Below are 11,442 nucleotides of genomic sequence, written 5' to 3'. Positions count from 1 at the left end.
CACACTGATCCATGGTGGGGACCACGTCATTGTGCCCGTTATGGATTTTGACCAGGATGTCTAGAAAGCTGTTACAGAGAAATATGGTGTGAGGACCCTCAGAAGTCTTTGTACTGGTGAAGATGTGGTGGGTACCTGGTGTCACTGTGTACATGTCAACTCACTCGCTGGACACCTTGTGCTCATAGTCCAGCAGCACCCCAAAGCTCTTGATGTACCTGATATTTTGCTTATTTATACAACTGTGCTTCATCTAATATCAGAACCGAATGCACACGGTGCAAGTAACCAATGCCGTTTGAGATTCTGCGCAGATTATTACAGCAATTGTGAAGATCTCCACAAACCTGCCATGACCTATGCATGCTATCTTGAACATGCAGACTTTATATGATTACATAAGAAGAAATGTATAGTTACAGTAACCTCAAAATGTGGCCATGGATATGTTGCTCATTTTAAGGTTGAATAAATACTGTTACATTAGTTTGTAAGATGGCCTTAACTTTAGGCTATTTACTGTATTGAAAACGTTATATTGAATTGTGTTTGGTTGAAAACGCAACCAAATATGAACATTTAAAGGAGCTACTGCGTGGATGGTTCCATCTGAGCCACTGGCTTAATCCCATTCTTTAACTTAGATTTTTGGTTGGAGATGTGAATCCAACATACAGTACAATTTATTAATTTGTCAACAAGTTAATAGGCTATATTGTGTTTCAAAAGTGATATTGAGTGGTGTTTGGTTGTCAACGCAACCAAATATCAACATTTGAAAGAGATATATCTTCTGTTTGGATAATTCCACCTGTACCACTGACTTAGTCTGACTTTAATTCTAGTTTATTTAAATGTAATACCTACATGTTTCAAGCAGACCACAATAGTCCCTGTGCCCAAGAACGTCAAGGTAACATGTCAAATGACTATGGCCCTTTAGAACTCGCATCTGTAGCCATGAAATGCTTTGTTCAACACCATCATCTCAGACACCCTGGACCCACTCCAATTCGCATACCACCCCAACAGATCCACAAATTACGCAATCTCTATTGCATCTCCACACTGCCCTTTCCCACCTGGACAAAATATACATCTACGTGAGAATGCTGTTCACTGACTACAGCTCAGCATTCAACACCATAGTGCCATCTAAGCTCATCCCTAAGCTAAGGACCCTGGGACTGAACATCTCCCTCTGCAACTGTATCTTGGACTTCCTGATGGGATGGCCTCATGTGGTAAGGGTAGGTAACAACACATCGCCACGCTAACCCTCAACATGGGGGCCCCTCAGAGGTCCGTGCTTAGTCTCCTTCTGTACTCCTTGTTCACACACCACTGTGTGGCAGCGCATGACTCCAACATAATAATTAAGTTTGCAGACGACACAAAGGTGGTAGGCCTGATCACCGGCGATGATGTGACAGCCTATAGGGAGGTCAGAGACCTGGCAGTGTGGTGCCAGGACAACAACTTCTCCCTCAACATCAGCAAGACAAAGGAGCTGATCATGCACTGCATTAAATGGAGGGCCGAGCACGCCCAATTCACATCGATGGGGATGTAGTGGAGTGGGTTGATAGCTTCATGTTCCTCTGTGTCTACATCACTAAGGATCTATCATGGTCCAAACACACCAACACAGTTGTGAAGAGGGCACGACAATGCCTCTTCTACCCTCAGGAGGCTGAAAAGATTTTGGCATGTGCCCTCAGATCCTCAAAAAGTTCTACAGCTACACCATTGAGAGCATCTTGATTGGCTGCATCACTGCTTGATAATGCAACTGCTTGGGAGATTATGAATGGCATTCTACCAAACTTTCCATCAATGCTGTTCCTCAAGTAAATGTGTTTTAGAGACATTTTCAGTGGCAATTGTTAAAAATAAATTAAAGTTAAAAAATGGGTCTCAGCATCACTTGTGGAACTGTGGAACTGTCGTAGAGTAAAAGTCACCCGTCTTATTTTCAATACAGTGGCAACCCTATACCATATCTGTGTCCATGATATTCAAACTCTTGCAGAACTTCTTTCTATACTCACCGAAGTCCAGAAATGGCTTTATAGACATTGACGAGGGAGAAAAATAGAGTATTATTTGAGGTTTCGATGTAACCCAAGAAAGGAACGGTAACTGAACTAAATATCTATCGCCCCATAGCACTCACTTCTGTCTTCATGAAGTGCTTTCAGAGGCTAGTTAAGGATCATATCACTTCTACCTTACCTGACACCCTGTTACATCTGCCCCTGCCCCGCCCTCTACTTCTCATCCTGTGTCTCCCTAACCTGCCACTCCCCCAGTGCTCTCTCCTTCTCTCTGTGTGGGTGTATCTGATTATGTGAGTGGAGACAGGTGTACTGGAGTCAGAGCAGATCCCCACCAGCTGCAACCTGTTCCATAATCAAGACCTCTACAAACACTCAGAACTGCCACTTCCACGCTGCCAGATCGTAGCCTCTGCTCTGTCAGTCGGCATTTCAAGCCGTTTGTTACTGCATAGATCTTATTATCCTGTAGTGCCTGTTTTCCCTAGCCTGACGCTGCTTGTCTGTCTGCTACAGTTCCATCCGCTCTGACTCTGGTTATCAGTCCCTCGTCTTGTCAGTCCTGCTCCCCTGCCCTGGACCCCCGCTCTACTGCTTCCTAGGATTCCGCTTGGGAACCTGCTTACCCTGCCCCTACTCCCCTTGCCCCAGCCGCAACCTCAGTTCCTGGTTCCCTAGTATCCACCCGAGCTCCCCCTGGTCTCACCCCATCTCCCCCCGCTTTTCAATAAATACCATGGTTACCTTATCCCTGTCTCCTCGTCTGAGTTGTGGGAAACAACACCTCCACTTCACTGATTCTCAACACAGGGGCTCCACAAGCGTGCATGCTCAGCCCCTCCTGTACTCCCTGTTCACCCATGATTGTGTGGCCACGCACGCCTCAAACTCAATCATCAAGTTTGCATATGACACAGCAGTAGTAGTCCTGATTACCAACAATGACAAGACAGCCTACAGGGAGGAGGTGAGGACCCTGGGAGAGTGGTGCCAGGAAAATAACCTCTCAACAACGTCAACAAAACACTGGAGCTGATTGTTGACTTCAGGTAACAGCAGAGGGAACATGGCCCTATCCACATCACCGTACACTTCATTGACGATCTGAAATGGTCCACCCACACAGACAGTGTGGTGAAAAAAGCCTAACAGGTCCACTTCAACCTCAAAAGGCTGATGAAATTTGGCTTATCATCTAAAACCCTCACAAACCTTTACAGATGCACAATTGAGAGCATCCTGTCGAGTTGTATCCCCGCTTGGTACAGCAACTGCACCATTCTGCAACCGCATGGCTCTCCAGAGGGTGGTGCAGTCTGCCCAACACATTTTGGGGGGCAAACTACCTGCCCTCCAGGACACCTACAGCACCCGATATCACAGGAAGGCCAAAAAGATCATGGACACCAAGAAACCAAGAAACATGAGCGATGGACATTAGACCGGTGGAAATCTGTCCTTTGGTCTGATGAGTCCAAATCTGAGATTTTTGGTTCCAACCGCGTGTCTTTGTGAGACGCAGAGTAGATGAAAAGATGATCTCCGCATGTGTGGTTCCCACCGTGAAGCATGGAGGAGTTGTGATGGTGTGGGGGTGCTTTTCTGGTGACACTGTCACTGACTTATTTAAAATTCAAGGCACACTTAACCAGCATGACTCCCACAGCATTCTGCAGCGATACGCCTTCCCATCTGGTTTGCGCTTAGTGGGACTATAATTTGTTTTTCAACAGGACAATGACCCAAAACACACCTCCAGGCTGTGTAAGGGCTATTTGACCAAGGAGAGTGATCACCCAACCTCAACCCAATTGAGCTGGTTTGGGATGATTTGGACCGCACAGTGAAGGAAAAGCAGCCAACACAATTCAAGTGCTCAGCATATGTGAAGCTGGTTGAGAGAATGCCAAAGAGTGTGCAAAGCTGTCACCAATGCGAAGGATGGCTACTTTGAAGAATCTAAAATCTAAATATATATTTTGATTTGTTAACTTCTTCGATATAGGGGGCGCTCTTTTAATTTTGGGATAAAAAACGTTACCGTTTTAAACAAGATATTTTGTCACGAAAAGATGCTCGACTATGCATATAATTGACAGCTTTGGAAAGACAACACTCTGACGTTTCCAAATCTGCAAAGATATTATCTGTGAGTGCCACAGAACTGATGCTACAGGCGAAACCAAGATGAAATTTCAAACAGGAAATGCCCCAGATTTTGAATGCGCTTTGTTCGAATGTCTCCTTATATGGCTGTGAATGCGCAAGGAATGAGCCTACACTTTCTGTCGTTTCCCCAAGGTGTCTGCAGCATTGTGACATATTTGTAGGCATATCATTGGAAGATTGACCATAAGAGACTACATTTACCAGGTGCCCCGCTTGGTGTTCTCCGTTGCAATTATTGCGCAATCTCCAGCTGCGTGTATTTTGCCATTTGCTTCAGAGGAGAAACCAAACTGCCACGAATGACTTATCATCGAATAGATATGTGAAAAACACCTTGAGGATTGATCCTAAACAACGTTTGCCATGTTTCTGTCGATATTATGGAGTTAATTTGGAAAAAAGTTTGGCGTAATGACTGAATTTTCGGTTCTTTTTCTTAGCCAAACGTGATGAACAAAACGGAGCGATTTCTCCTACACAAATAATCTTTTTGGAAAAACTGAACATTTGCTATCTAACTGAGAGTCTCCTCATTGAAAACATCTGAAGTTCTTCAAAGGTAAATGATTTTATTTGAATGCTTTTCTTGTTTTTGTGAAAATGTTGCCTGCTGAATGCTAGGCTTAATGCTATGCTAGCTATCAATACTCTTACACAAATGCTTGTGTAGTTATGGTTGAAAAGCATATTTTGAAAATCTGAGATGACAGTGTTGTTTAACAAAAGGCTAAGCTTGTGAGCCAATATATTTATTTAATTTCATTTGCGATTTTCATGAATAGTTAACGTTGCGTTATGGTAATGAGCTTGAGGCTATAATTACGCTCCCGGATACGGGATTGCTCGACGCAACAGGTTAAACACTTTTTTGCTAAATGATTCCATATGTATTATTTCATAGTTTTGATGTCTTCTCTATTATTCTATAATGTAGAAAATAGTAAAAACTACAGAAAACCCCTTGAATGAGTAGATGTGTCCAAACTTTTGACTGAGACTAGTTGTAATTCACTATATTTATTGATATGAATACAAAATACATATTTCACACTCCCATTAACCCACTTTCTCTTTCCAACAACCTCACACACCAAACTCCACATAGCCGTGTTGAGAGCTGAGGCAACTTGAGGAAATATGGATGGGACAGACATGTTGTTTGAGGTATATGTTCTGCTATTATATTCAGCATAATGCAGGTAAACGTTTAATATACAGTAAGTTTCATCTCATACAAGACTAACCAACAACTAGAACAGCAGAATATACAGTATCACACCATCAAAACAAAATTAATATACAAGTAAAACAATAGTGTAAATGTTTGGTAGAGAGTCCCTCTCTCTTTCTTTAATGCACACTCACGCAAACACACACACACCCACCACTCTCCCTCTCACTCCACCCCAATCTCTCAGACAGTGTGCTCCCCCTCTGGGGCCTGCAGGCTGATCTTGCTGTTCTGGTCGTTGTCGGTCTCGTGGGGGTCGGTGGGAAGAGAGTCATAGGTACGGCGGTACAACGCCCGGGTCACCAGGGTAATGATGAACATTTCCAAGATCATTAGCTGCTGACTCAACACTGCAGACAGACACATAGACAAACACACACACAGACAAACCAGGACAGACAAGACAAACCAGGACAGACAAGACAAACCAGGACAGACAAGACAAACCAGGACAGACAGACAGACAGACAGACAGACAGACAGACAGACAGACAGACAGACAGACAGACAGACAGACAGACAGACAGACAGACAGACAGACAGACAGACAGACAGACAGACAGAGAGAGAGTTGGTGGACATGGACTTCATATTGATCAAGTAATGGCTCTCGTTTGGCTGGTTTGGAGCTATTCTGTCACTTACTGGTACCACGGGCACTAGAGGAGAATGGCGGGGAGCAGGCGATGGTTCCATCCAAGGCCAGGATGTTAATGATGGCCGTCTGCAGCTGACTGAGCACCAGCACCAACTATGGACACATAACCAGCGACATCATGGAGATGCATAGAATACTGGGATGCAGAAATGGACACGGCCACACTGAATCAGACACTACACAACATTCCTAAAAACTCAAGGGTCAAGGACTAAGGAAATGACAGAAGCTGATGTAATTTCACCAACGGCATTGAGCAGGCAGTTCCTGGACTATCTGGTTTGTGCAGTAGGACATGGACAGACTCACCTGGTACATGGCATATTTAGGTATGATCTTGATGCTGCGCAGTGTGTTGCATATGTTCATGAACATGATGGCGACAGGCCAGAGGGAGATGATGGTGAGAACACCTATAAATGGGTTGATCCAAATAGCCGTGCCTGTGATCTCCAGCTAAACACCGAGACATGGAGAAAGGTTAAAGAGGGTCGGCATTGGAATAGTGGACTCAATGGAATGACACCAAGCTCAGTTTGAAGCTTAAGATGTAAAGGGGATGTTTGTTGTTGCTGAGAAGATTTTCACAGAAAGGAGGACAGTTACTTACATCAGAAAGATCAAAGTTGCCGTTGGTCCACAATATTATGGACACAATTGAGAGGACTGTCTTTAAGATAGCATACTGAAGAGCCCCCAGCTTCAGCAAGAATAACATGCGCCTGAATGAAAACAGATCAGCGTTAGTAACATGTTCTAACCACTTGTGTTAAACATTACCAACACAATGAATCTTCTGGCCCAAGTGTGACCTGAGTATGAATCATCATCCCACTGGTCACAGATGTCCTCTAGTTTTGATTTACATTTGGATTACTTGTCAACTAAGATGAATTCAATGTGAAATCGACTAAAAAGGTCACAATGTCGTTAGATTTAAGCTAAAAGTTGGGCGAAAAAAAATTCAAAATACATTGATGATTTTATGCAAATTCAATCAGTTTTCCATGTCATCACATTGATATTTTTGGGATGAAATGACATGGAAACAAGTTGATTCAACCAGTTTTTTCCCAGTGGGTTGTTCCGGTTACCGTGTGACTGGAACGCGTGGCAAGCAGGGACAGCAGCAGCAGCAGGGTCCTACACTGATCTTGAAGGTTTTCTGGGCATTGCTCTTCAGAAAGGCCTCACTACCCCCACTCTCCTCTATCATCAGAACCAAGATCTTATACACCACCACTGCAAAGTACCTATAGAGAAAAGGAGAGGTTTTACTTGTAAATTGTTAGATACATTGTACACACATAACAAGTGTGTGTCACCAGCCTTCAAAACCAGTTAGTCTGCCCACTCAACTTTTGTTTGTGTCCCAAAAACGTTTGTTTGTGCTTGTTTGTATCATTTCCTGAATTTTTCCCTTCCAGCTCTCTGGGGATGTGGGATGATCTCTGATCTGCTGCATAGCACGATTTACATTTAAAGGCAATGTTCCCGCATTTGCGGAGACTGCGTTTACGGTAAATGCTAAATTACAATTGTGCTAGACCACTCAATTGAAATCGTGCTATAGTACGGATCTTCTGCGATAGGGATTGAATCGAGCCCTTATGCCAACCAGATGCATAGGAGTATTGTTTTGCCTGCATTTTCTGTACTTGATGCACAGGCTTTGCTTTTCAACTAGCTAAAAATGTAATTACCTTAATTTTTTCTTCCTAGGCGCCCAACTCTCTGGGGATGATCTCTAACACAGTGTAATGATTAAGAGAGTGGTTAAACTGTGGTCACATAGTTGAGTGCATTCATAAAAACCCTCCTCCCGTTTATGTCAGTACTCCTTACTATGGCTTCCTGTCAGCCCATTACTACAGGTGAAAGAGCACTGCATCTACTTAGTGCAGTATAGTCAAATTGTTTATGCGTTCATAGAAGGGTATGTGAAAGAGAGAGAGAGTAGTAAGTAGTGTGTTGGTGAGAGGAAACGTACGAATTGGACGTCATATCTGTAAACATGGTAGCCCTTGGTATCCACATCCCAAAACAAGCCATGGTGGCAATGACCTGAGACAGGAACAGAACGTTACTTTTAGTCATAACATTCATCATCCACATGGTTCCCATTCATATAAAGTGATGAATAAAATACTGTATGATCATAGAATGACAGACATCCTCATTTACAGTTTAGCCCAGTGTAGTCAAAAATGTGATTATCCCGTGTTTTATATATATTTCCACACTATGAGTTTGGAATAATTTTTGTGAAAATTAGGATAATGCCCTTTTCGTCTAAGAGCTGCTTGAAAAGACCACCTGAAATTTCAGCCTGTTTTGGTGGGATGGAGTTTTAACCTGCCTGGTGACATCACCAGGCGGTAAATTAGTTAATATACCAACAAGAATGACAGTTTCAAATCCCTCTGCCAATAACACTTCATTTTCAGATTTCCCCTCACCACTCCCAGACAGTCCCAGCAAAATAAATGTGTTTTGCTAAGAAGCTATTTTGGTTTATTTTTGACCATTTTAATAGAAAACAATCGCGGTACTTCATTGTTACCCAGAAATGATTTGAAATTCAAATAAAAACGTCTGCATTGGACCTTAACACCCAAACAGATGTTTGTGATCTCCATGTAGGCAATCTAGCTGTGTATAACCACAGTAATACACTGCTGTCTCAGTCGCTCGTCAAATCAAATCAAATTGTATTTGTCACATGCGCAGAATACAACAGGTGTATGCAGGTGAAATGCTGACTTACATGCCCTTAACCAACAATGCAGTTCAAGAAATAGAGTAAAGAAAATATTTACTAAATAAACTAAAGTAAAACATACGATAAAAAGTAACACAATAAAATAACAATTAACGAGACGATATACTCATCCAGTCCAGACAGTGTAGCTATAACCACAGAGATCCACTGGCAGTACTTATTACATTCAATTGTATCTGGTGAAGGCAAGGAGATGACTTCTTACCGGTGCAGCACCATTGACCCACATAATAGTTGTCTTCTTAGGAGACGGGACTTTTCTATAGATAAACACACACTCCTCCAGGTAGAGCAGCAGGGACAGCGTAGACATGAGGGTCAGCATGGAGTACAGAGCCACACCAAAGACATCCAGCTCTAGTTAAGGGAGAGAGTAAGGGGATCAGGAGGGAGAGAGAGAGAGAGGTTGTATAGGTCAGTAGAAGCCCCTGGCAACAACAACCTCTCTTGAGGATAGATCAATGCTCTGACAACATCCCCATGGACACAACAGCATTTGTGAAACAGCCTCCAAACCATTTTATTCAGCCTCTTTTGAGGTTGAGTGCTGATGAGATCCCAACAATACTTCACTCGGCCCAGTGCAAATCCAGCTGTCTAAATGTATCCTTGATTAGTTTCATATGGACTGAGATCGAGGCTATCTACAGAAACAATAAACCACCCTTGAAGAGATGTTGACGGAATACAAAAGGATGAAAGGCCATGCAAGTTATTTGTCATTCTTATCAAATGAGCCATCATATTTCTCAGAACAGAAAAATGACTTTGGAGAAACCAAACATGCAGATATGTGGCCTACACATGAAGATGTATTGATGAGCAGAGTGAAATGCTGTCCCTCCAATCAGCCTGGATTAGACTGTAGCCTTCCATTTGGAGGACAAATTCATTCAGAATCTGTTTAATTGGGCTTGTCTGTGTATCAGAGATTGTTTGGTGAACAATAACATTCAGTTGCCTATCCTGACATGAAGTTCGTTCAAAAGAAAGTATTTGACTCTGACGTGTGCCACAGAAAGTATTTGACTAGCCACAAAATTAAGGAAATGAGATTTTCGGCATAACACCGGAGACCTGAATACTTCCAGAGCTAACACCTGAGCTTTAGCTCAACGGGCTAATGAGGTCTTGTTGTGTGCCAGTCAGTCACATTTCTGCCATGCCAATGGCCACGGTGTAGTTATCACACACATTTGAGAAAATAATTATATAGACTAACAGTCACTTCTAATATAGCCCTACTATATTATCATACTTCTGTAAGTCCTGTTTTACCTTGGGATGCTTGACATGTCAGGTACAAATGAATGGTAGAAGACCAAGACATCATTATTTATTATTATTATTATTCATATTATTTGTTTCACATATCAATGAGTATGTTGAATCAATGAAGTCAAACATGCAAAAGAAACAGTCTGCGTCACAAAAACTGTTTTGTACAATTTGTAGTGAAATTCGCCTTCACAATTACAACTTTATAATGAAACACTATCTACAAACTGATAGATAAGGTAATCTGGGTAACTCACGCTTTATGACATCGATAGCCAGCGGAGGTTCTTCTAAACAGCTCGGATGGATGGTGCTGTTGAGAGCCTCTTCCATGTCCATAGTCAGTTGAAGTCGGTAATGTAAGGACTGACAGCCAGGTTGTGAGGATATGCAGAAAATAAACTACCAGTGATGTATCTCTTGCCCACTGACTGCAGTTATATGAGATGCGAGGAAGCAGGCGGCAATAGATATTGAACTTTCCCCCGCAATTAACTTCCGACTGATGATGAGTAAGTTGTTTGCTCAGTGAATACTGCCCGATTTTCCAACGAGTCAATGAGACCACCTTCGCATAGAGAATGGCAGATAACTGTATTTCATTCAAATCTTAGAACTACTGTGTTTATTGAGCAACCTTCCTTATCAAGGGGAGCCCAATGACCCACATTCGGCTCCTGTAACTCTCAGTGGAATTACTTTCCTATAGATGTGATTTGATTCATCACACGTTTACGTTTCATGAGAATGAACTTTGATTGGGGTGTACCGTTTCTTGCCAGCCAACATACAGGAATGAAAGGGGTTGGGAAAGCATGCTAGAGTTAACATATTGCCAAATGAATCCAAGTAGAAAATAAATACCCACAGTCAGTCCAACTTCTGGTTTTGATTTCCACTTGCCAACCTGAATTCAACGTGAAATCAACAACACATTTCACCATGTAATTGGGTTTCAGTTAATAGTTTGGTGACATTTTTTCAAATCCAATCAGCTTTCCACGTCGATTCAATGTCGTCACATATATTTTGTTGTTGTTGAAATGACGTGGAAACTATGTTGATTCAACCAGTTCTTCCCCAGTGGGTATTGTAATTGTTCAGCCATCAATCTTAAAGGTTGTGGGTTTATATACAAAATATCACCTCTCTCTCTCTCTCTGATTAACTGGAGCCATTTCATTTCAGTGTTCTGCCAATCGAATTACTGTCTCTCTGTTAATGCCACTATTTCATTGCCTTCACTGTGTTTTTCATCACGTACCCC

The 11,442-nt window shown here is 42.4% G+C and overlaps 1 protein-coding gene across 1 annotated transcript; it reads right to left on the bottom strand.

Moving 5' to 3' along the window:
• Positions 1-5,211: 5,211 nt before the first annotated feature.
• Positions 5,212-10,721, bottom strand: LOC124007284 (organic solute transporter subunit alpha-like). The gene is made up of 8 exons (XM_046317733.1): positions 10,433-10,721; positions 9,103-9,254; positions 8,106-8,179; positions 7,210-7,368; positions 6,726-6,837; positions 6,425-6,571; positions 6,103-6,208; positions 5,212-5,807 (listed from the first exon to the last, which is right to left on the bottom strand). The coding sequence occupies exons 1-8, from the start codon at positions 10,512-10,514 to the stop codon at positions 5,641-5,643; spliced, it is 999 nt and encodes a 332-aa protein (XP_046173689.1). The 5' UTR covers positions 10,515-10,721; the 3' UTR covers positions 5,212-5,640.
• Positions 10,722-11,442: the final 721 nt, after the last annotated feature.

This window comes from Oncorhynchus gorbuscha, linkage group LG20 (genome assembly GCF_021184085.1).
Source record: "Oncorhynchus gorbuscha isolate QuinsamMale2020 ecotype Even-year linkage group LG20, OgorEven_v1.0, whole genome shotgun sequence".
Classification (NCBI taxonomy): domain Eukaryota; kingdom Metazoa; phylum Chordata; class Actinopteri; order Salmoniformes; family Salmonidae; genus Oncorhynchus; species Oncorhynchus gorbuscha.
This window is presented reverse-complemented; position numbering and strand designations above follow the sequence as displayed.

What these genes read in the sequence shown, in the direction of transcription:
- LOC124007284 (XM_046317733.1), bottom strand. Translation starts at nt 10,514, where the DNA reads ATGGACATGGAAGAGGCTCTCAACAGCACCATCCATCCGAGCTGTTTA. An exon ending in GGGTCAATGGTGCTGCACCG is followed by an intron (nt 8,180 to 9,102) that starts GTAAGAAGTCAT and finishes TTCCTGTCTCAG; the next exon opens with GTCATTGCCACCATGGCTTG. An exon ending in CTAAATATGCCATGTACCAG is followed by an intron (nt 6,209 to 6,424) that starts GTGAGTCTGTCC and finishes ATGTGTCCATAG; the next exon opens with TTGGTGCTGGTGCTCAGTCA.